The following is a 26,319-nucleotide window of genomic DNA, read 5'->3' as shown; positions in this document are numbered from 1 at the left end:
TAGAATTAAGATTTTTGGCTCTGTGCTTTTGTTCTGCATCAGATCATGTATCCTCACAATCCACATGGTAACTTGTTTCTAACTCCTGTTTCAGGCACAAGCTTTTCAAACAGCGCTGTGCTATTGGCCCCAGCCGTCCCCCAACAATATCACAACCAGGGTTCAGTGTTGGATCATCATCCTCTTCTTCCTTGCCACCATCTGCCTCTTCTAAGCACAAAACAACAGAAAGACAGGAAAAAGGAGAGAAACTGCAAAAAAGGCCTATGATGCCATTTCACCATCGGCCCTCTGTCACTGAAGAGCTATGCATGGAACAGGACTCATCAGGGCAGAAGCTGGGGTTGGTAGGGATGGAGCCCTCTTTGGAAGTCACTAACTCCAGGAAATATGAGAAGCAGCTATCCATACCTTCTAGAAACCCAAGCAAACAAATTAATCTGAATCCCATGGATTCACCCCATTCCCCCACCTCCCCTCTGCCTCCCACACTTAGCCCCCAGCCAAGAGGTCAGGAAGCAGAAAATTTGGACCCACCATCCGTTGCTGTGAACCCAGCACTCTATGGTAATGGGCTAGAGCTCCAGCCATTGCCCAGTCTAGATGATAGGACAGTTCTTGTGGGACAGAGGCTGCCTCTGATGACAGAGGTCAGTGAGACAGCTTTATATTGTGGGATCATTCAAAACAATGAGTCATCAGATAAGTGGCAGAGCTATGTTCTCCCAGCAAGTGATGATCCAGAGTTCAAGCCGCCAGAGCTCCGGTGTGAGAGATATGATGCCAAGATGGAGGTAAACTCAGACAGCACTGCACTGAAAAGGTAAATACAATATTGAGTGACTATTGTCTTTATCAAATTACAATCAGAAGGCCAAATTCTACACTCAGTTACAGCCATGCAGTTCCATTAGGTATGAAAGCTTTTGGGATTCTGGAACGACAGCAGAAATTTAGTCGAGAGACTAACGATGTGGCAAAAATGTTATATGGTAAGAAAATACCTGTAAATAGACATTTTAAATGAAAATTCCTCACTTATTTGTCACGCTCATTAAACCTGCACGACAAATAAAAGAAATCAGTATGTAGCATCAGTGACTCCTTCAGTTGGCACTAGCATTAAAAATATAGATAGAAATGTGGAAATTTAGTATGCTTTGTCTTTGTCATTTGTGTTTTTTGTGTTGGGCTGTGTAAGAGACATTATAGATTTTAAAACCTACATTAATGCAACTGTGGCAGAATTAAGATTACCTCTTACCTCTTGTATTTAGTGTGTGTGGGGGGGGTTATTGTTGCTGTTTAAGATTGCAACCTTAAAGTTGCATTATTGTTGGGGTTTAAAAAGAAAAAGAAAGAAAACCCCTGTTTATAGCACTGGGGAAATTGTGGTTTGTCTAGCCCTGTTATAAAACCGTACTACTCCATATACTGTATTCATGAAATCTAGTCACTGTACCACACTTTAGTAATGAAATCAGTATTGTCGCGAAGTACTTGATCTTGCATCACTGAAGTCAATGGGAGCATTACTATTGATTTTAATGTGAATAGCATCAAGACCTAAAACACTAACAGATTTTTTCCCATATATGCATAAGAGAAAATATGTAATCACTTAGAATTTACTTTAAAAAAAATAAATTTAACAAATGACTTTCTCAGTGAAAAATATGTGATGCATATGTAGCTTTGTCTTCAACAAAAGTTAATTTTTTTTTAAATGGGAAAAGTATCTTTTCCCCCACTCACCTAACCTAAGTCTAAATGGAATTTGCACAAACTTAAAATAAAACAAAGAAAACAACCCATTTTGGCTTAGACTATGTAAATGGTAGCCCAGAAGGATAATTCAAGTGTTAATATAAAATATAATTAGAGAGGAGTTTTTAAGTTACTTCAAACTTAACTCTAGTAGTCATTACTGCAAATGATATGACAGACTGAAATGTTACATGTGCTTCAGGGAATTTTGATTTATCTGTTTTCTACCTACAAGATTCATTCTCTCATTGGCCCAACATTGAAGTTGACAATACAGTGAGCAGCTGTTTAAAATCAGTGGAAGAAAATGCATGCTCCAATGGACAAAAAAAATGTATTTCAGTCAGACAGAGAGAGTAGTACTGACTGTACTTGTGTGAGAAAAATCTATGAATCTGCAGTGCTGTTATTTTTGCCTTGTATGGAATATTTGTTTTTCATAATGGCTTTTTTTCCCCTTCCACAGACTCTTAGCACAACCCAACAAGCGGTTTAAAATTTTAGAAGACGACAGACCAGTGCAGACACTGAACTATCTTGACCCCTTGCCTCTAATACAGCAGCCTGGAGAAGGCCTGGGAGATGTTAGTGATCCTTATACTTTTGAAGATGGTGACATAAAATACAGTTTCACTGGCAATAAAAAATGCAAACTGGGGACTGAGAAAGATCCTCTGAAAAAGAATAAGGTACCATATCAGACCAGGGACATGTTGTTATTGCATTTATTATATTATAATAGCATCCTTTAGTGCTGGCAAACATAGGAAGACACAATGCCTTCCCCAAAGAGTGCACTAACAGGATATATATTTGAGCACAAATTCAGTTCATACTTACCTATTCGCAGAGAAATATGTTGTATCAGTGTGACATGTCCGAGTTACTGGCTTAATCCCTTCGATCCCATTTAAACTACGAAGATGTGTTTCATACTTGCATACCTTTGTTTTGGCCATCAGCAGAACTCAGAGTCAAACTAAGGAATAAAATCTTTCATTATGTTATATTTCTATAGTTCCAATTTATAGAGAAGAAGGAATTGGCTGCAATTTTTTTAGGTTCTTATCTGCAACAATTGACACATTCGGCTCACAACAGAGCACATCTGTCTAGCCTGAATTCATCTTTTTTGCCTTGAGTATGACTCATTCAGTCTTCTACTGCATGGCTTAGTAACATCAATGCTTTGTTGGTTTTGACATCTCCTCACACCCTTCCCTCCACATAAGAGAGATCCATTTGATCACCAATCTGGGCCATCTGCTTCTACACCTTTAGGATATTTCTCCTTCCCAGTGCCTCTCACTCCCTGTAGTGCTATCTCATTGTCTGGCAGTTCACTTCAGTTATTTGTTTCTCTAGGTAATTCCTCCACTGCAGCTCAAATTTGGGAGGCATATGTTCTCAACAAATTAAGCAGTCTGCTTATCTATTTTAACTACTCAAATAAACTGATATATGTAGATTGGAGCCTTTGTAAATGATGGAATATCATTTCATGTTGTTCTTGATATGCAAGATAAATTATGAATGTCCGTGTTCTCTTTTTATCCCTTTAAAGATTTCTTTGTGCTCATCAAGGTGAAGTCCTGATAGCACTAAGTAAGGTTGGGAACATAAAAGATAATTATGGGGCAAGATTTCTCTTTTACCTCTCATGCCCTTCAGTCATGGCTTCCAGCATGCCTATTGTTCCAATTCTCGGACTGCCCATGCCAAACTGCGCAGTGGGTTTGTGATTTGGCCATTGGCACTAGGATAAGACCAACAAGCTCCTTTTACCTCGTAATCAAAGTCAGGAATTGTATGGAAGTTTCCAGAGGATGAGCTATATCTTGTTTGTTAATAAGCCCAGATATGGACAAAGATCTCTGAAGTGTTTGTACAGGATGTCTGTGAGAAACTTTTATCTGATAAGGTGCTTCCGGAGCACAGCTTTAAATTTCAGAGAACTTCTCTCTGCCAAACTGAACAAAATAAGTTTTGCAAAAAGTAAAATCTAATAATATCATGTTGACATTTTTTGAAGTCCATTGTGAGCGATAGGGGTCTGAATTAATGTATGAAAGTAAATTAAATGGTAATTAGCAGCTGAGCAGTCTAACTAGCTTGTGTTAGGTGTGAATAAGGGCAGTACTGATCTTGCTTTAAAACATTTTGTTAGAGTTTGCTGTTTCTTGGATAATAATAAAAATAGAAAGCAGCAGTGGACTGGAAGTCTCACGTTTCATCCATGCTTTCTAATTTTTACTTTTGCCTGTGTTTCCCACTCTTTTTGCATTTAAATGATACATTTTTCTATGTAATGAAATTCTTTATGTGTAGTCAGAAGATGGAATAGGTACCAAGGAGATCCCCACAACAGGTCATTCCACACCGGTGCCTGATGGGAAAGATGCCATGTCTATTTTCAGTTCTGCTCCTAAAGCTGGTAAGTACAAGCTTGTGTGATCACTTTGTTAAAAAGAAAAGCTTCTTTTTTACCTAACAGATTAAATCTCAGATAAGAATTATATTCTGAAAGCTTTCATGTAACATGAAAAATATACCTGGCAATCTAGTATGAGACAAACAAAAGAATAAAAACCAGCAAAAGAGTTAATATAATTTCATATTTAGTTTGGGTTTTTTTCTGTTCATTTTATAACATCACCAAACATTTTGAAATTTAGTAAAGTTGATTAGTATCTAATTTTATTATTTGATGGTTGACCTTCAGCATTTAACCTGAAATTTTAGTTGAAACACTAGAATGCTATTTCTGAGGTACATTTCAAAACATGAGATCTGGTCTGTAGTGATTCTTGCCTGTTTTTGAAATTATGAGTGATGACAAAGACAGTGGTTTTATGTCTTTTACATGCTCTCTGCTATTTCTTAAGCCTTTATTTCCATTGTTTTCCACAGATACCCGGCAGGATTGTGCTGCAGGCCGAGTTGGCTCTAGCAGCCTCACACGGGTGACAGATCTGGCTCCATCACTTCATGATTTAGATAATATCTTTGATAATTCTGATGAAGATGAGCTTGGCGTAAGTCTGTGCAGAGTTACACTGAGTAGCTTCTAGACAGGACTCCAGCAACCAAGGAATGATGCTGTTGGAAGCCAGGGAGGGAGCAATCATTGCATGGGTTTGAGCGAGATGTCAGGTAGACAGATCTACATTTATGACCAGGTAGAGTTGAGAGCAACTGGAGAAGCTGTTTAAGGATTGAGAATCTAGTCCTCTGTCCTGTTTGAGAAGCTACCCAAAGGAGAAAATATAATCAATCACAATATGTTTCAATAGTTCCCCAAAACAAGAGTTTTTTCCATTCTTTGTGCAGAAGTGAAGTGGTTATAAGAAGAATAAGTTCACCATGTACATTATATTGTTATAGTAGATAAAAGAAAAGGCAGCACTATACCAATTACTGGGAAAGTCAAGGTTCCAAAAAAGACAAAGCTTAGAATAAAAACCAATTACTGCTTTAAAGCTTAATCAAATCCAGTTATGATGACACAGAAGCTGATCCTGAAGTGACTGGAGGTAGATGAGGTAGTTTAAAAGGCCCATGCCCCCTTTCTGAAGGTCTTTTCAAATAGCACAAATTATTTACCACCTCCTTTTCTCATTTCACCCCTTTACTTCACCAATAAAGGACATAGTTGAGAATGCAGATAAAAATGATTGCTCTCTTTCCTGGCTGTTGGCATGCCTTTTCTGGCATGTCACACTGGAATTTTCAGAAGCATTGCTTACAGAGATGCAGGTGTGTGCTGTGCAGAGATAAAATAGAAACAGTCTTCAAAAGCCATGCAAACTTTTGAAGTTAAAGGATCAGCTTCCTCAAATATTTAAAGCTTTGTTTCAGGCCTAGTTGGATATGAAAAGCTAGAGAATGGGTCCTTTACATTTATTTTAGTTGCTGTCTGCCACGTTTCTGCTGGAGGTTGCTAAGTGAAGTTAACTTTAATGAGTGCTGAGTTGCACTCATTTGTGTTACAGAATTACATGGGCTCACACCCACTACACTTTCGCTACAGTAGCTGCTAAGCAAATCAATTATAGAAGGCTGTGCTCTCAAACATAATCCAATATTTATGCCATCTTCCTTAAAGTTACACTGTTGGGTGATGTTGATGTGACATTTTACCTGCTTTAATATTGCTATATGTTGAGCAGTGTCCTATGTGTGTCACTGTCGAATGCACAGTATTCTGTGCTCTGCTGCAACAGAGACAGCACAAGATAATAAGAGGACTTCATTCCCAGTGCTTTTATTTTCCCTTATAGTAATCCAAATATGGATGCAAATAGAAAAGCGTTGTTAATTTCAAGTTGAGTGTATGATTGTATTTTTAGTATATGTTAAAGGCGCCTAGAATCTGTCTACTAAAGTTGAAAGAAAGGATTAAATAAAGTCAAATTGCAGAAAAAAATAAGTAGACAATGAAAAGCCCTTAACTATTGCCTTATTAAGACTAGATGATTTTCTGAATGTTTAAAATAATTAATTTTAATGTTTTTTATTCTGATTTCAATATATCATGTAAATACCTGTGTTTAGGCTGTATCACCAGCTCTGCGGTCTTCAAAAATGCCTCCTGCAGGAGCTGAGGAACGCCCTCTGGGGAAGGATGGAAGAACAGCAGTACCTTATCCACCAAGTAAGAGAGTGACCGCAGCCTTGTTCATAGCTGAAGTATCCCCATAACTAACATCTCCCCATTTCTATAAGAAGTTTGTAATATTGGTTTCAGATTAAGACCCAATACATTCCCGTTCTTCTGTAAGTACTAGAGGCTAATGTTAAACCAAGGCAATGAATTGCCCCATAAGAAAATCTTTGTGTAGGTATTTCTAAAATTGGATTAAAGGAAGTTATGTATCTTCCTTTAGAAGTCATCCCTATCTTCTCAATTAATATTGACATTAAGTTAGTAGCTGCACCATTATCAAATCATTCAGATGTATATTTATATGTTTGCAGTGCTGTGATAGCCATATTGGTCCCAGAATATTAGAGAGATAAGGTGATATCTTTTAGTGGACCAATGCTTGTTGGCAAAAGAGACAAGTTTTCTGGCTTACACAGAGATGTTCTTTAGACTGGTCTTCAATAGACATTTAGAATAGGGGAAATGCTGCTTCTGCAGCTCAGGTCAGTATACCTTTATACTGTTTATTCAGAGCTGGATATTACATGTGAAATCAATGGGAGTAATTAACTATTGGCACTTGATATACTGAAAATGTAATATGGACATTAAAATCAGAATAGCTTTTTCATAAGGATTGTGCCAGCAACTACAGGAAATAGTAGTTTTCACTGCTGTGAGGTCTAATAATGTTTTCGTGCTTCATTCATGTAAATGGCATCCCTTTTGAATTATTCTTTTGTGTGTGTGTGCATGGAGTGGGATGGAATAATTTTCGTGTGATACTAACAAACCAGATTGTGAACTACAAATTACTTGTTTTAAAAGAGAAAAAAATTGTCTATCTAAGTGTGTGGCTACCTTAAGAGAACTCAAATTCCGTTGCAAATCGTTCTTTAATGCCTTCTCATTAACTTCAGCTGGTAATGAGAACAAATTGAGAGGAAAAACCACAGTGTCACAGGGATGAGTCAGAGAGTTTTATGGACCCATAAAAGCAGTGCTGATTTACTCAAATGTAGAAGTATGAAGTATTCAGAGATTGGATTTTGACAGCTTTAGTAGATCCATAGCTTTCTAAAATATGCAAAGCTTTCTCAAGCATGACACATATGAAAATGAGTAATGCTTGACAGCCAGTTGCTGTAGTTTTTCTTTTTAATTAAACATTTTGGGATTTTTTTAATGTATCTGCACTGCAAAATTTTGCAAAGTGGAACTAAAAGATATAAGAAAATGGCATAATACAGAGCAGTATGGAACAGGTTAAATGGATACATTGTACCCCTTGTGCTTTCCCCTCTTAATCCTCTCTGTTTCCCTGTGACACTAGCTAGTGATGCATGACAACATCTGTGAGAGACTGAAATGCCTGATACATCATAGCAAAGCCCTACTGACTAAATGTCATTCTAGCACCACTGCTCACCAAATGGTGCTAAAGCACTCCTCTCTTCTTCCATTGCTTGAAAAGCAGAGGGATCAGCTGATCCAAATCAAACCCATGGAAAGATTTCACTACTTAATAGCAATTTTAAATCAAACATAACTGTCATCTTTGCACTGCACAAAATGTATAATACCTATGGAGTACAAATTTAAAGAATATATCCTATCAAATAGGTCTGGAGATTTGTAGTGCTTTACTGGACAGAAAAAGGCGTGGAAATGAAATGAAGCATTTAGTCTGTCAGAAACACTGGTTCAGTATATGAGTTTGTGTAGAGGAAGGTGATATGGGAATTTATTACTATATGATCTCAGTATTTTTAACAATGAATTCATCAGATTGCAACATTACGTTAAAAGGATATCTGAGCTACTTAACATTTAAAAAGCAGTATGTTCTGACTTTTATGAAAAATAAATCCATTATGGCAGGAAATGGAAAGAAAGTAATGAGGAAAAGTGCAGTAGTTTACAGTGATTTCCATTTGGGTTTATACATTTCACTTTATTAAGCATTTCAGTATTTTTTCTCACTTAAAATTAATGGGAAATATAGGATGAATTATTACAATGTGTTAATTTATTTAGAGATAATTAAATCCTATATGATTTTTCCTGCCTTGGTGGCTGTGGTGCAAATGCAAATGCAAAATGCAAAATGCATATTGCAGCATCCTCTGGGACTTGCTTGTTTTTTTTTTTAGTTGCCTTGAGGCAGAATTTCTAATCAGGATGTTCCAAGACTTGCAATAGTCTCAGATCTGTTTTCATTGCATTAAGACAACATGGACCAAAATGGGTTTACATAATGTTAGTCAGTGGAAAACTTTTCCGCACTTGGTCAGAAGTTTAGCCCGTTTTGATTTTAGGATTTTGTGTCATGAAACACTAGAAAGGAAAGAAAAATATTCTGGCTCCCACTTAGTTATTAACAGTAACTGTGGTCAAACTGTGTTCTTTAATCTATTTTCTTAAAGCTTTCTTTATTATTATCACAGCATATTTGAATATTGAACATCCTCAAATGTATGTGTTTCAACTGAACAATAAACTTGAAAAATGTCCATAGGATATTGTACTCTGTATAAATTATATTAATGAAGTTAGTCTAGATTTACACTGGTGTGGAAGCAGGGGAAGATCTGCAGTCTATTTGCTTGATTTTAACAAATGAAAAAAGCCAGTGCTGAGTTGGAGTCCTTTTCTTTATGGGGTCTCACTGAAGAGTTATGCAGAATTTATTTTGGAATGGTTAACAGTAGGTATTTTGTGATGCTTAGCTGTGGCAGATCTGCAAAGGATGTTCCCAACACCCCCTTCCTTGGAGCAACACCCTGCCTTTTCCCCAGTGATGAACTATAAAGATGGAATAAGTTCAGAGACTGTGACAGCACTGGGGATGATGGAAAGTCCTATGGTCAACATGGTTCCCACCCAGCTCACAGAATTTAAAATGGAGGTGGAAGATGGATTAGGGAGCCCTAAACCTGAAGAAATCAAGGTAATACACCAAAGATACCATTAGTGTTACTTCATCTGTGTAAGATTTTTTCTGAAATAAAACACACACAAATAGGCTGCCATAGAGTTGGCTGGAAAATTGCTTGCACAAGTTTGAACTAGATTCATATAAAGCAGAAGTCCCAAAACTTTTGACTCTCTACCCCCCCCCCCCCGCCACTCCTGTCCCCGCCCTCCACCTGAGCTGGGGCCAGGAGTGGTGATGCAGGGGCGGGGGAGGGGGCTGAGACTAGAGCCACAGCTGGGGATGGGTCTGGGGCCAGGAGCGGAGCTGAGGCTGGGGACGGGGGCAGGAGCGGAGCTGCAGCCAGGCTGTGGTGGGCGCTGGCAGCTGGGTCCATGGCCAGATGTGGCTCCACTCCCGGCTTTGCCCCCAGGCTCGGCCCCGGCCCGGGAGCAGAGCCATAGCCAACAGCTGAGGCTAGGGGCTGGCGTGGAGCTGGGACCAGGGCCGCACTGCGGCAGGGGACAGGGCCAGGCATGAGAACGGGAGCCAGGGATGTGGCTGGGAGTGGAACTGGAGCAGAGCTGGGGGCGGGGATGGGCTGGGTGGGACACTTTGGGGACCTCTGATATAAAGGGATTGGTAATCTTTCAGTGAAAACAATACCTTTTTATTGGACAAGGTTGCAGTTGTTTAATGTGTGCAGACAAATTGCACAAAAATAGCTGTATTAGTTACATATAGACTTTAATGTTTTTGAGGCAGTCTTCTCAAAATAAGAACCCGTGATAGCTGTTTGTTGTCTGTGTGAAATGAGTTTTGTTTCAGGCTAATCCTTAGTGGACATCTGTCTACACTACAGAAAACTCTGTTGTGGTTGCCACTAATTGGTACCTGTTTGTTTGCCAAAGGTTTTTTGCAGCAGCCATCACTGCAGAGTTTATGCACTGAAACTTGGTTAGCAGTCTCAAAAGAGAAAACCAGGATGGAATTGGCTAATTCCACTCCTAGGCCTGCAAAGGTTGTCCCTATTGGTAAGGGTTAAGAATCACTGTTCTGCTAGTTTGTGGAGTGAACTTGTTTTGCTGCTTCCTATGTTGTATTTTTTTCATAGTTACATAGGATTTAAGGCCAGAAGGGACCATCCAGTCTGAACTCCTGAATAACACAGGCCATAGAATTTCACTATTACCTCTTGACGAAGCCCAGTAACTTGGGTTTGACTAAAGAATACTATCCAAAAAGGCATCATCCAGTCTTGACTTGAAGACCTCAAGAGATGGAAAATTCACCATTTCCAGTGGTTAATCACCCTCACTGTTAAAATCGTGCCTTAGTTCTCATATGAATTTGTCTGGCTTTAACTTCCAGTCTCTGGTTCTTGTTATGCCTTTCTCTGCTAGATTTAAGAGCTTGGTATTTTTCACCCCATAAAGGTACTTCTGCACAGTGATCAAGTCACTTCTTATTCTTCTTTGCGATAAACTGAACAGATTGAGCTCCTTCAGTCCACTGTAAAGCACTCCAGCCCTCAAATATTTTTTATGGCTCTTTCCTGTACCGTCTCCAGTATTTCAGCATATTTTTTAAAATGTGACACCAGAACTGGAGTGTTCCAATATCAATCTTGCAAGGCTATATACAGAGATAAAATCTTCTCTTTATACATACAAAGATTATTAGTCTGGTTTAGCACAGCATCACACTGGGAGCTCATGTTGAATTATTTGTCCCCTATGACTCTTAAATTTTATTTCAGAATCATTGCTTTCCAGGATACAATCCCCTGTCTGAAGGTCTGGCCTGTATTCTTTGTTCCTTGATGCATGACCTTGTATTTGGCTACATTAAAACGCATTTGTTTGAACAGGGGGCCCAGGTGATCCAATTCGCTTCATATGATTTCCCTTTCCTCATCATTATGTACCACTCTGGTAATGTTTGTGTCTTCTTGAAATGTTATTAACAGTGGATTTATATTTACTTGCACATCACTGATAGTCACTTCTTGTCCATTGCAAATATTTCTATGTATTAATCTATTAATACTATTATGTAAATTGTAAGTGACCTTGTCAGTAAAGAAAAGTTACTGTATATCTATGATGGGTTAGTAGAATTTCTTGTATGATTGTATTGATCTAACTTAATAGGGGGCTGTGGGAGGAGCAAACAGTAAAGTGACAGAATGGCTTCTCACATAAGAATACCCAAGCACACTCTTGAAAGACAGTAGGAGAAGCTGTTGTCTTCAAGGAACCTGGCTCCATTGAGTTGCAAATCTTGTTTTGCCAGAGTGGGGAGTTAAGAAATGAAAAGGCTGCAAACAGTTAAAAAGTTACTTGATTTCTGCAAAGGAGGGCAAGTTGCCAGGGGCTGTCCAAGAAGTTGTCAGTGAGCATTGACAGGGAGGGAGTCTGCAGAAGAGTCTGTAGACCTACCAGAGTCCTCACGTGGAAAATGGTTATATGCATAACTAGCTCTGCCAGGTGTTTAACCTTTATCCACATGGGGATTTTGCCTCAAGGAGGCAGGTTGGTCACTGCTTACCCTGTTATTGCTCCCAAAGAAGAGAAGAGACCTGCAGATATTGGCTATAAATCAGACCTGCTGAAATCACAGTTAGTACCAGGGGACTGCAATCCAGGGCCTAATTTGAAAGTGGGGGAGTTGCATGTTTCCACCTGGAGACAAGTGATAGCTAAAGACCTGAGATAGGAGTGGAAAGCACTCAACAAGAGCAGGAGAGGTCAGAGGTGCAGTTGATCTGGTAACTGTGACAATATTAAGTAGCATATTTGTTTTTGGCTAAATAGAGGGCTTCAATCTCCAGGGTTATTAATTCTCTGTCTTTCACTAGGATATTTTTAAAAAACCCTGCTGCTGCATAATTTATTTATTTGAAGAAACTTAGACAATTTCCATAACGAAATAACTATGATAGTAAATTTTATTGAACATACCCTCCCCCAATAGCAGCAGCAAAATTGTGTAAAAGAAAACCCCACAGAATTACTTGGCAACTGTTGCTAGAATATCATAAGATGAAAATGGGCAGTCTGTCTCTGAGAGTTGCTCCCAGTTGCCCAGTCACAACTGCATGAACTTTTTTGCAGAGTACATAATGTAGGCCCAAGCCCAGTTCTGGCAAGTACTTAAGTATATGCTTAAGTCTCAGTGAAGACAGTGGGACGTAAGAACATGCTTAAAGTTAAGCAAATGCTTACTGCTTTATTGAACAGAAATATACATAAGCACATACTTAACTGCTTTCCTTTATGGCCAGGGATGGTGCTTCTCAGTAAAATCAGCCATTTACCTTAAACAGGTAACGTTTATTTGCTTTTTAACCTAGTTTACAGGCTTTCAACCAGATTGAATTTAATTCCACTCTTAAAGAAGTGTATATGAGTAGCAGTCTTTTTTTTCTTTCCCTTTTTCCATTCTGAAGACCAAAATTGTAATTTGAGGGAACAACCTGGTAAGAATTTTACAAAGGAGATAGAAGAATGCCCAGTCTCAGGGGAAAAAGGAGAAAGCAAAAATAGGACTGCTATTAACTCAGAGCTAAGATGGTCTCTCACATTGGAAAAAAAAATTGCACTGATGCTGCCACTAGTTGAGCTGTCTTGATAGTGCACCAGCAGGAGCCATACTGCAGGCTCCAATGGGTTCTGGAGACATTGCCCCATGCCAATTAAAGATCAGCTTCTAACATTAGGTTTAATTGCTATGGTGATAAAAACCTTGGAAACTGCTGCAGTTTTGTCTACACTAGGACTCCTACTGGTGTTCTCCCCAGGGCAACTAAAATAGTGGATTTTTTTAAATTTCCTAATGAAAAAATTATCTTAGTAAACCCATGAACTCTCTAGGGAGCTGATCTCCAGGTAGCCACACCTTTTACCATGGGCAATCCTTCTGACATTCCCCGAGGTCACTTCCCCTCCTGTTCCTAAACAGCATTGATTACCAACAGGCAATAGCAAGGAGAAGGGAAAAATAATATGCCCAGCTTTGTACATAGTCCCTGCTTTCAGAGAATCCTTAATAGACAGTAAATTGCCAAAGAAACTTGCCCTTGGCCTAATCTAAACACATGCTTTTTGGGAGTGAATTGCTCTTTCCAGCATACAGTATCACTTTGCCTGACTTAATGGGAAAAACAAATACTACCCTAGCCTGATGGGACTCGTTGCCCTCGCAGTGTGGGTATAATAAAAAAGGCATGTTTGTACTAGGTGTCCACGTTCTTCTAATGTATAATTATACAGTTCGCAATCTCTATCTCTCTCTCTGTCTTTCTTTTCTATCAGTTTTAGCAGCATTTTAGAAACTGAAAAGACATGTATTTCAGTATACTGGTTATTAATTAGGTGTGCTGCATACAAATAATGAAAAAGCTATTTCTTCCAGTTGTCACAGACCTTATTTGTTTTTAACTCCACTTCAAATATTTTTCTGTATGTCAAAACAAAATTAGTTAATCTTTGGACAGGAAGGAAATCTGGATCAAGATCATAGTCTGATGAGCTAAAAGAGAGATTAGAAAAAATATATATTTTAGAGACTCATTCATACTGAAGATATTTTAGATATGTCTAATGAAGATTTAAAGAGTATTGAAACATATATATAATTGTGCATAGAGTTCTGCATTTAAGCAGCTGCTGCTCATACACATTAATAGGAATCTAGCACCTAACCTCACTGTAACTCATTTTTACAAAAATGCAAGTAGGTTTCTTGTGCTGAGTTTTGAGTGCCAAAGGTAGGAATCCTGTTATGCTTCATCTTCTGAAACTTTAAGGAAGCACTGGGAAGGGAAGCGAAAGGACACGGTGAAATCTATGGCTGGCAGAGTTAAAGAAAGTAAGTAGGACTGTTTTAAGTACATGCGGTACACAGAAAATCCTAACAATAATAGTGGTCCATGACTAGATGGAAATGGTAGAATTATCAATAATCAGAGAAAAGCAGAAGTGTTCAATAAATACTTCTGTTCTGTATTTGGGGGAAAATGGTTGATGTACTCATATCATATAATGATGATAATTCCACTTGTATGTCAGGAGGATGTTAAACAATAGCTAGTAAAGTTACAGTTTAAAATCAGCAGGTCTAGATAACTTGCATCCAGGAGTTTTAACAGAGAAGGCAGAAGAGCTTATTGATTTTCAATAAGTCTTGGAACACTGGAGAAGTTCCAGAAGACAGGAAGAAAGCTAATGTTATGCCAGTATTTAAAAGGGTAAAGAGGATGGCCCAAATAATTATAGGCCTGTCAGTCTAACATTGATCCAGGCAAGATAATGGAGCATGTGATATGGGATTAGATTAATAAAGAATTAATTGAGGGTAATATAATTAGTATAGTCAATGTGGGTTTATGGAAAATAGGTCCCATGAAACTAACTTGATATCTTTTTGGGGGGTGAATTAAAAATTTGATAAAGATAATAATGTTGGTATCATATACCTAGATTTCTGTTGAGCATTTTACTTGGTGCTGCATGACATTTTGACTAACTGATAGGTCTCAAAATGTTGTTCATAGGGAATCATCATCAAGCAGGTATGTTTCTAGTGGGGTCCTGCATGAAATAGTTCTTGGCTTTACACTATATAATATTTTTATCAATGGAAGAAAACACAAAATCCTGACTGATAAAGTCTGAAGATGATACAAAAGTTGGGGGAGTTATAAACAATGAAGAGGACAGGGCACTGATACAGAGCAATCTGGACCACTTGGGTAAGCTGGGCACAAGCAAACACTATGCGTTTTAATACAGCTATATGTAAAAGCATACACATTGGAATAAAGAATGTGGGCCATACTTAGAGGATGGACAAGTTTACACTGGGAAGCAGTAACTCTGAAAAAGGTTTGGGGGTTGTGGTGGATAATCAGCTGAACTTGAACTCCCAGTGCAATGCTGTGGCCAGACAGCTAATGTGATCATTGAATGCATAACAGTGGAATATTGAGTAGGAGGAGGAATGTTATTTTACACTCTGTACTTGGCACTGATGCAGCTTCTGCTGGAATAGTATGTACAGTTCTGGTGTCCAGAATTCAGGAAGGATGTTAATAAACTGAAGAGTGGTCAAAGAAGAGCCACAAGAATGATTGAAGTATTTGAAAACCTGCCTTATCATGATAGATACAAAGAGCTCAGTCTATTTATCATAACACAGAGAAGGTTAAGGGATGACTTGAATACAGTCTATAAGTATTTATATGGGGAACAAATGTTTGATAATAGGCTGTTCAGTCTAGCAGAGAAAGGTATAACAATTCGATGGCTGGAAGTTGAAGCTAGACAAATTTGGACTGGAAATAAAGCAATACACTTTTAACCGTGACAGGAATTCACCAGTGGAACAATTTACCAAGGGTTGTGGTGGATTTCTCCATCACTGGCAAGTTTCAGATGAAGACTGGATGTTCTTTCTAAAAGATGTGCCCTAGGAATTAGTTTGGGGAAGTTTTCTGGCTTGTGTTATACAGGACATCAGACTAGATTATCACAGTGGCCCTTCTGGCCTTGGAATCTATGAGGATGCTGGGACTGTGGTAAGACATTAAAAACTAAGTTTTCTAGAATTTCTACTATATACACTTCAGTAGTTTCCCCCAGATGCTAGATGTTTTCCAATCACAGAGGAAGAGGAAGACAGACTCTGTCTCAAGAAGATCTGGAATAACTGGCTGAAGTCCTAGTTATTGTTTCCCTTAACCAAACAAAACAGAAGTGTAATGGTTGCTAGTGAGCCCAAGGTGGCTGTACTATGGTATGGTGCCAGTGGTTAATGGTTACTCTGTTCACCATTATTATTATTATTATTATTTGGATTATGATAGTGCCCAGGATGTGGTGTTGACTTTCTAACCATCTAGTATAAAGTTCTTCCTTAGAGCAGTCACAATCTGCTCTAGAAGCCTAATCTTTTTACACTCATTACAGTTCTGGGGTGTGTGTGTGTGTGTGTGTGTAATTTAGGTTCTGAGCCAAATCCCCTTGTAGTCTCTGGGATCAGTCCCTAAATGTTCATAAAGTGAGTAGATATTTCATTATGAGAAAAAGTGCAGTGTTATGTGCTTCAAATTAGTATAATTAATTTTCCCTAAAAAATATATTTTAATATAAAGATTGACTTTTCTATGTAGCTCTAAATACTAAAATCACTTTGGTTTTACAGGATTTTTCGTATGTGCACAAAGTTCCATCATTTCAACCTTTTGTGGGCTCTTCTATGTTTGCTCCATTGAAGATACTGCCAAGCCAGTGCCTGCTACCTCTGAAGATACCGGATGCCTGCATGTTCAGGCCCTCTTGGGCGATTCCTCCTAAAATTGAACAACTCCCCATGCCACCTGCAGCCACTTTCATCAGAGATGGCTACAAGTAAGTATAAGCATTGCAACAGACGATGACATTCATTATGCCCAGATCCAGATATGTAATAAATGGACACTCAGCATGCTGGTGGTTTTTCCTCTTTTTAAGCAATATGATAAAATTAGGAGCAAGCCTAATTACGGCATTATTTTAAACCTGCTTAAACTTTCATTGCTTTATAAAGTCAGAAACATTTTTGATAGCTGGAGCAGGAATAAATGACATTTGAGTTGATCAATTTTAAATAATTATCCAGGCAAAAACGTTGTAATTCAACATAAAGTAGAAATGTTAAAGAAGGCTGCTCATGCAGTTAATCTCCAGGTATTAGATTTAATGATGGATTTTAAGGGTGACTATTTAGTCATTACTTTACCTTCTTTGCGGGAGGAAATGGTAGATGTCAAATGTGATTTGCCTTTTAATTGTAAAAAGGCATATCATCTACTTCTCTCTTGAGTTTTAGTTAACATCAAAGAAGGAGGCAGACAAAAAAGTTGCATACTTGTAATGGCTGTGTGCTGTGTGAGTAGTAGAGAGAAAATATCTGCCTGTATGAAATATAAACGAAAGTAATATTTGACAGGGAAGGTACACATGTTCATTTATACTGCAAAGGAAATACCAGGTCATTGAATGAGATGTAAACTTTAGGAGACGGTTTATAAAATTGAAATTGCATAGTGCTTTCCAGTGAAACTATGATAAATGGTAGATGGAAAGAAGTACTTATCTTTGGATGTTGATAAAACAAAAATGTGTCCTCCAGTCCATCTGCAGTGCATGATTTAGAAGATCAAAACATTACTTTGATAGTTACTTTGAGCTGACATTGAACTCCTATCTTCAGGATTTTTAATACTTCAATTGTTCTTGGTAGTTATTCCCTTTAATTTATTCAGCTCATTGAAATATATGTATCCGAATTCTGCTAGTGTCTGTGGCTGTTTTTTGTAAAGTTCCTTTTAAAATAAAAAAATCAAATAAAAGGGAGGTGGAGAGGGAGTACCTATGGACACCCAACTAGTCAGCTGAGGATCTGGCGCTTGTCTCATGGAATAGAATGGATCTTGAAGTAATGGACCATTGCATCATTGATAGTGGTAAAGCTTGTATGTTTAATTTATTTGTGCCCCAAAGACACGCTCTTCAATACTCACTTTGTACCTCAGTCGCTGTGGTTACATTCACTCCTGTGCAGATGGCCAACATAAATGATATACATCTATTGATGGCTGAGTGTGACTTATGTGGTGTGTAGGCCTCTGATGTCCCTTTGAACAAGGATGAATTTCACCCTGTTTTAGTTTTGTGGGAGGACACAACTCTTCTTTGGGATCCTCTTGTTTCTTCTGAACCGTTCACATAAGTTGTCAGTTTAATGTGCTCGGTGATTCCTAGTCCTATATATTCTGAAAATGCTGTGCTTCTTTCCACTATAAGGTGTAGTGGCGCTGTGCCCCAGCTGCAAGTTTGCCATTAAATTAAGTTAAATGAGAAATTTGCATCCCTAGCATATTTTTCAAAAGTTATCACTGTTTATGGAAGAAATCCATTGCTGCAGATCTTGAAACCTAGCAAGAATGTAAACCATTTAATACATAAACCTCGCAAAAGCTATAATTTATATAGTAGAAGAGTCTCCTGCTACAGTGAATGTATTTATAGAGGAAGTGACTTGCATCTTTATATCAATCCTTAAATCCTTGAAATCAGGCCTTCTTCAGCGCCAAAGGATCTTCAGTGCTCTCAAAAGAAGTGCAAAAAAGAAATTACAAACCTTCAATACCACCTAAGGAGCAAATGACTTCTCAGGTTTTCTCTAATAGTAACCGCTTCTAATAGTAACCAGGACTGAGCTGATTGTTAATTGCAGGTATTTGTTGAAAAAAATCTTTTATTTTCTGTGTAATCCAGTTAGAGTGAAGATAATTACTGCACCCTGATTACTGCAGGTTTTTAGTAAAGTGGTGATTGCCAATCAAGATTTCTAGGTCACGCTTTGTCATTTGTCTAAGGTATTCACTGTGCCTCAGATTCACAACTCTTAGCAACCTTTGTCCATTTTTTCCTACCTTTGACTTGGGCATAGGTCAGTTAAAGACAACAAAATGATTCTAAAGGATCAGGTCTTTACTACAGTTTCTTTTCAAGTTGTAGTGAAATGTGATCCTTAAAATAATATTCTTTTTAAAATAACACATAAAACACACAGTAAGAACACACAAATGTAAAAAATCCATATGTTTCCGCTCCTTCATCAAGAAACTGGTTGTGTTCTTATGTTTTATGTGCTGCCCTTAAGGAATACATTTCTAGAAGAATGTTTCATTAGCTCTTGGGAAGAGAAATCTTACAAAGACCGTATTTGTTTGAGCAGTTATGTTGTCCTTAATATGAAGCCTAATGACAAAATTATCTGTTTCTTACTGTAATATGTCACTCCAAAGAAAAGAGATCTCTTGTGGGGATATATGACCACATTCTGGTCCCTGAAATTAAGCAGATAATGGCAAAACTGTTACTAATAAGGAGTGTGATGACAAATGCTGACCTAGAAATACCACCTTCAGCTCATGTGGACCAGGAGTCTGTAATAGCAAGTGTTATTTTTGTGCTGTAAGCTATGTAGGGCTAGATAAAGGCTGCCTTTATTGTATGTGAAACACTTTTGTCAGCTGGGTACCACCAAGGAAACATTACAATTTAACCAAGAAGAATCAGATACATTATTTGTATCAAGGAGTACTGAAGTTAATGATTTACTGCAGACATTTTAAAACATATAGACAGTAAAGCTAATTATTTCTAAATGGAGTTTACAATGCTGTACAACTATATGAAATTTCATGTCCCTAATTTTTACACTTTGGACCGTAGATTTCTTTAGAGACAATTGCATGGTGAACTCACTGAAATAATTCCCCCACCCCTCCAAAGTACTGAAAATATTGAAGTCACATCAATTATTTAATTTCAGGTCATAACAGACTTTTAGCTTGTAATCTTTAAAACAGCATGAGGGGATGTTTTCTGTTTTGTTTTGTTTTTTCCTTTTTACTACACTCTCGGCGAGTGTAGTAAACTCTATGTTTGCTGATGAGACCTTGAAAGATTAGGCAGAAAGAAGAGAAACTCTTGGATATAATGATATGAGAGGAATGTTTGAAGGTGCTGTCCCTTTATTGTGGTCATTATATAGCTACTGCATCTGAGTCCTGTCTACAGTGAACCTTTTGACTATTCATCATCTTCCTGTATTTTTTTGCAGCAATGTGCCTAGTGTTGGGAGCCTCGCAGATCAAGACTATCTTCAGATGAACACTCCCCAAATGAATACACCAGTGACATTAAACAGTGCTGCCCCTGCCAGCAATAGTGGGGCAGGAGTACTGCCATCCCCAGCAACTCCCCGCTTCTCCGTCCCTACACCACGCACACCCAGAACCCCAAGGACTCCTAGAGGTGGGGGCACTGCCAGCGGGCAAGGATCTGTAAAATATGACAGCACAGACCAAGGTTCACCAGCTTCTACCCCTTCTACAACACGACCGCTTAATTCTGTGGAGCCACCCACTGTCCAGCCAATCCCAGAAGCCCACAGCCTGTATGTCACTCTGATTCTTTCAGACTCTGTGCTGAACATCTTTAAAGATCGCAACTTTGATAGCTGTTGTATATGTGCGTGTAACATGAATATTAAAGGTGCAGATGTAGGGCTGTACATCCCAGATTCATCTAATGAGGACCAGTACCGCTGCACATGTGGATTTAGTGCAATTATGAACCGCAAACTGGGTTACAACTCTGGGCTTTTTATTGAAGATGAATTGGATATTTTTGGCAAGACCTCAGACATTGGCCAGGCTGCAGAGAGGAGGTTGATGATGTGTCAGACCACTTCACTTCCTCAGATGGGAGAGGGAGCCAGGAGGGGCCAGGAACCCCCTATGAGCCTCCTCCTCCTTCTCCAGAATCAGCACACACAGCCTTTCACCTCTCTGAGCTGCTTGGACTACATGTCCTCCAATAACCGGCAGACACTTCCCTTTATGAACTGGAGTTATGACAGAGTGCAAGCAGATAGTAATGATTCCTGGATAGAGTGCTTCAATGCCCTGGAGCAAGGAAGGCAGTATGTGGATAATGCCACTGGTGGAAAAGTGGATGATGCCCTAGTAAGAAGTGCTACTGTACACTCTTGGCCTCACAGCAATGGTATGGTTCACAGAAAAGGTTTTGGTTTTCTTTTGTTCAAAAAACTTAGTTACCTTTGCAATTTAATTTTAAACTTGCCAGTGCAAGACAGTATCATTTAAACTTTATTGGGGAAAATGCACTCTTGAGGAACAGGAGTAGATAAGTAATTTGGAGAGCTTTCTAAAACCAAAGGTAGAATACTGGTAAATTTCCTTCTTCCTTCCAGCATGCGGTAGGGCTTTTCAGTGTCACAAATTCATAGCAATTCTGTAGGTTTTTTTGATTTGGTTTGTTTTTTGGGGTGAGGGCCAAACTTTGTTTTAGCTTTCTTTGGTGAGACTGTGGCACATCTTTTTGGAACATAAGTATGCAATCCTCAGAAGGGGGCTGCCCTTTGTGAAACAATGCCAACTAGAAATAGTGTAAATTTGTAAGTGAAATATGTGTTTATTTACAGTTCTTTATGGGCTTGACTTAAAGAACAATATTTTTTAGCCTTTAAGCAGCTTAACACCTTTAAACAAACTTATAGCAAATCACTACAGTCTAGATAACATTTTGCAAAAGGATATTTTGAAATGAACTTGAGAGAAAGCTTAGTCTAACAATGTTGTTTAATAAAGAAGCAGTTTAAATTCTATTTTACTAATTACAGAGGAGCACAGGCTATACGGGCACCACAAGAGGCAAGATAAAGGAATCACAGCCCAAAAAAAATTATGCCCCCTTCTCCTCACCAGAAATATGATTCATACCTCTTTGTCATTTGTAGTACTGGATATCAGCATGCTGTCCTCCCAGGATGTGGTGCGCATGCTACTGTCCCTACAGCCCTTTCTCCAAGATGCCATCCAGAAGAAGCGGACAGGCAGGACCTGGGAGAATATCCAACATGTGCAGGGTCCCCTCACCTGGCAGCAGTTCCATAAGATGGCAGGACGGGGAACATATGGTAGCGTTTTTTGTGGAACAGTAGTGTTCAGATGAAGGCTGTATTTCCTTATACATGGGCATTTAAATGTGTTCTTTGAGGGAAAGTGCATAAGAACAAAAGTCTCCTCAGACAGCTTTTTACTGTGTTTAATGTTTAAAGGATATTCTTGAGTAATGCAGTGGGGGTTCTACCTTCCAGGATGACTGACATTGGAGAGGGCCTTGAACACCTCAAAAGCTTTGGTGAGGTTCAAAATCCCTGTGTGGATTTGCTTTTGGTTTGAACCCATAGCTAGTACAATGAATAACATGAAGCATAGAAACTGTTAAATAAAATTAGAGCCCTAGTTATAAGATTTTAAAAATGTTTTAAAATGTCATATTGCTGATATGTTTGGAATAAACACCTCCTGGTTACAAGTGAGACTTTTAACTGGAAATATATTTGACAGAATATGTACGAAGTGAGAACAAATTAATGACTGACCTTCAAACATCATTTTTACTCTTCATGCATTTTTCCTGCATTTTATGTGAAATTTCCTACTGATCTGTTTTTTTCACAGTCTTATTCTGTTTTGCCACAGTGCCTCAATTCTCTACTTTCCCTGCTCTGACACTTGCCATAATGCTGATTTCCCTTTTGGCTATGGCAGGCTGCAGTAACTATCATCACATTCCAGTGTCACTCTGCCATATGACAAGTACCTTCAGCCTTTTTTCAACATTTGTAACTATAGTGTAGCATTGAACAGTCAGGATTTGCCAACAGTTACCACACATTGTAACTGAAATGACCACATTTTCCCATATGCATTATAACAGTAGATATCTGTGGTAATGGTTGGTGAATGCTGACTTTTCAGTCATTTATATTTCTCTGGAAATTGCCAGGGTATATTTGGGCTCACATTCTCCAAGAAACAGCAGGCTACACTAGCATTTCTTTTAATCCCTAACAACCTGCTTGTGTGAGATCTCAGATTTGTTATGATAATCCTCTCATTTGTGATGGTGACTATTTTGGGTTTTTTTTTTAATTTGTATTAACTCTAGCCACTTTGCTTAGAAATCAAAACTTTAATTTCCCACTTTGGGAGCTATGGTTTTCTTCAGTTGGTCATTTTGCACAACCAGCAAGAGCTAAAGCAAGAAACTTTAATTTAGTTTCCATGAATTCATGTCATCACTTTTGTGTAGGTTGAAAGGACATGTGTGAAATGTGGTTATATCATCATTTAGGCAGAGTGAAACCACTCCTTTACAAGACCACAAGTTCAGTCCTCAAGAAAGCCCTGAAATTCTGGCAGAATGTGTACTTACAGTACACTGGAAGATATTTTATTGCAATCTTTTTGGGGAATTATAGTAGTGATGCTTGGATTGGCTTCTTCTGCTTTGACTGACTGACCTCTGATTTTATGGCACTTCATAAGCATGTTATAAATCTTTCTGCCCTGTAATTAAGTACCGTTACCTGAGGAAAATGACTGTGGAAGGAAGGACATTGTTAATATGTATTGTGGCTGTATCCTGCCTGCTCAGAGGAGGTTCAGGCTTTCTGAAAACTCTCAATGACAAGAGATGACTGATTTACAACATTTGGCTAGAAAGAGCTCATTTGCTATTGTACCAGACAGTTCTGTAATACCCTCTTCTTTTCTTATCAGGTTCTGAGGAGTCTCCTGAGCCTCTTCCAATCCCCACTTTACTGGTGGGTTATGACAAGGACTTCCTGACAATCTCTCCATTCTCCTTGCCGTTCTGGGAGAGGCTGTTGCTAGACCCATATGGGGGCCATCGGGATGTCGCTTATATTGTGCTGTGTCCAGAAAATGAGGCCTTGCTCGACGGAGCCAAAACTTTCTTCAGGGACTTGAGTGCTGTATATGAGGTAGGAAAGAGGGACTGTTATGAATTGTTCAGTCATAATTGTCGTCCCTGTTTTAGCAGCATGTTCACAGTTGGGTTAAGTTCATGTTCTTTCCTTCATAAGCTCTCTTAAATTGTTTAAAAGTTAAGTGTTTTAAATAGTAATTTGTTATAGTTTTCTCTTCAGTTTAGGAGGACTTTCTCCACTTTCAGAGTATGGGAAAAATATCATCTAATAGAGCTGCACTTATTCTTTTGCATGTTAGTGCCATCTAAGACCAGATTCAGCCCTAAGATACAGCTCTTACCTGCAGCTGCTGTTTAAGTCGAAGGAAACAAGGCATATGCAGCTGAAGGCTGAAAATAGCTGAGCAGTAGGAACAGTCTAATAGCAAGATGCCCTAAAATGCAGACGTACAAGGAGACAGTAGAGATATAATACCTCTGAAATATAGGAAAATCTGAAAAGTAGCACTTTCCGTAAAATGTATCCAGGACCCTCTTGCATAGGCAAGCAGTAACTTCTCACGTGTCTGGTAGCAGAGTGAGACGACTACACTTTTTCCACTCTGTGGCAATGAAGGGAGAGTAGCCAGACCAGAGTGGGAGAAGTAAAGGATGACTCATGCTAAATGACATGTTCCTCAATCAAAGCAGCAGAGCTTTTACCACTGTATTTAAGACTGATTCATTCTCTTGTACACACTTTGATCCTCATCAGGAGTGATATGAGTACAGTTGTGATCTGTGAACCAGTGGCAGCAATACAATTAAGCTCAGTTGTGTAGTTTGCAGATAAAGGATCTTGTTGCTGCACAGGTACAACGGCCCTGTGAATGGGATTTCCAAAAGCACTCAGCATTAGCCTAACCCAGGGGTCAGCAACCTATGGCATGCGTGCCAAAAGCGGCATGTGAGCTGATTTTGAGTGGCACTCACACTGCCCGGGTCCTGGTCACTGGCCTTGGGGCTCTGCTGCCGGCCTGGGGTCCTACCGCTGGCCCCCGCCACCCAGAGTCCCATCCTTTCTTGACGAAGCAGACAGGACTGTATTGATCAAAAAAGCAGTAGCAGGTTATGAGAAGCAAAGCAGTAAGTAAAGTGTAAGTAAAAATCAAGCCAAAGAAAGAAGTTACAGGATTGTACAGTGCATTGCAAAAAACGGAAAGCAGTCTACGGATGAGGAATATATAAAAAGTTTTTCTCAGCCGTCCAGAAGTTTTGTTCACTGATTTGCCAAATAAAGATGTGATTGTATCTAGAATAAAAGAACTGCCTGTCTCTGCCAGAAAAGTTGAGAGACGCGTAAGTGAAATGGTAGAAAACATTAACGAAAAGTAATGACTGCATTAAAAGACACAGCAGTGTTTAGCATTGCAGTTGATGAGAGCGTGGATATAAATGACATTCCATGTTTGGCAGTTGTTGCAAGTTATTGTGCTTCTGATGAAATCCAAGAAGAACTTTGTTGCCTAAAACCCCTGCATGACACAACAAAGGGGGAAGATACAGCGGAAACTTTTGTAAACCATTTTGAAGAATGAGGAGTTGACATCAGAAAAATATTTTGTGTGACAACAGATGGTGCTCCTGCCATGGTTACAAATCCCTTCTGTTTTCCAAAGTTACTTGAAGATCAAATTGGCCACCCGACAGTCAAATTTGACTGTATCATCCATCAAGAAAACCTGTGTGCTAAAATTTCTAATTCAGAGCTTAATAATGTGATGAATACAGTAGTGTGAATTGTGAACTTCCTTGTTGCTCGATCTGCCTTGACTCTCAGACTGTTTCAAGCACTGCTGGAAGAGATGGACAGTGCTTATAACGACATCCCACTTCACAGCAGCATTCGGTGTCTACGTTGTGGCAAGGTTTTGGTGCGCTTTGTAAACTGTTTTGATGCAATCAAGGCCTTTTTGTTGGAAAATGGCTAAAAATACCCTGAACTCGATGATGACAAATGGTGATGTAAGCTCATGTTTCTAACTGACATCACCGCTCACCTAAACGAACTCAACCTCTGTCTCCAGGGTGCAAGGCAAACGGTTCTGGATCTTTATAAAATCTGGAAGGCATTCGTTGTAAGACTAATAGTTTTTTCTCAGGATATTCAAACTTTGACTTTCCGCTACTTCCAGCACATAAAAGAGCTATCGACACATTGAACTGTCAGTATCAATGAGGCTGGAATGTACATGCAAGAACTGGAATCAGAATTTTCTGACAGATTACAAGATTTCCAGCGATTTAGCCCAATGCTTTCTTTTCTAATTAAACCTGAAAAGTTCAGAGAAAGCGACTTGGTTTTGTCTGTATTTCAGTGGATGGGTGTTGAAGATTTCGAAATGCAGCTCATTCAGCTAAAAAGCTCAGAATTGTGGGCATCAAAGTTTGAAGATCGGTGGAGTGCACTTGAAGCTATTGAGAGAGATCATGGGGCCTTTATTCTGACCTGCTGGACATCCCTGACAGTGAAATTTAATTAATTGAAGAAAATTGCATTTGCAGTGTTTTCAGCATTTGGATCCACATACCTGTGTGAACAGGTATTTTCACACATGAAATCTGTCCTTTGTCCC

At 38.8% G+C, this 26,319-nt stretch overlaps 1 protein-coding gene across 4 annotated transcripts in view; it reads left to right on the top strand.

Annotated features, from left to right (window-relative positions):
• The window catches only part of MED13L (mediator complex subunit 13L), a 389,999-nt gene that overhangs the window by 316,305 nt on the left and 47,375 nt on the right, over positions 1-26,319 (top strand). For 3 of the 4 annotated variants that reach the window (XM_050924289.1, XM_050924287.1, XM_050924291.1), the window contains 10 exons: positions 95-823; positions 2,234-2,456; positions 4,096-4,201; positions 4,678-4,802; positions 6,322-6,421; positions 9,142-9,362; positions 16,533-16,738; positions 20,004-20,950; positions 21,705-21,884; positions 23,536-23,759. In XM_050924289.1, the coding sequence (XP_050780246.1) occupies positions 95-823; positions 2,234-2,456; positions 4,096-4,201; positions 4,678-4,802; positions 6,322-6,421; positions 9,142-9,362; positions 16,533-16,738; positions 20,004-20,950; positions 21,705-21,884; positions 23,536-23,759 (3,061 nt within the window). The remainder of the gene's footprint in view (positions 1-94; positions 824-2,233; positions 2,457-4,095; positions 4,202-4,677; positions 4,803-6,321; positions 6,422-9,141; positions 9,363-16,532; positions 16,739-20,003; positions 20,951-21,704; positions 21,885-23,535; positions 23,760-26,319) is intronic. The other variant, XM_050924288.1, reaches the window with a different exon arrangement.

The sequence above is a fragment of the Gopherus flavomarginatus genome, chromosome 15, assembly GCF_025201925.1.
Source record: "Gopherus flavomarginatus isolate rGopFla2 chromosome 15, rGopFla2.mat.asm, whole genome shotgun sequence".
NCBI lineage: Eukaryota > Metazoa > Chordata > Testudines > Testudinidae > Gopherus > Gopherus flavomarginatus.
This window is presented reverse-complemented; position numbering and strand designations above follow the sequence as displayed.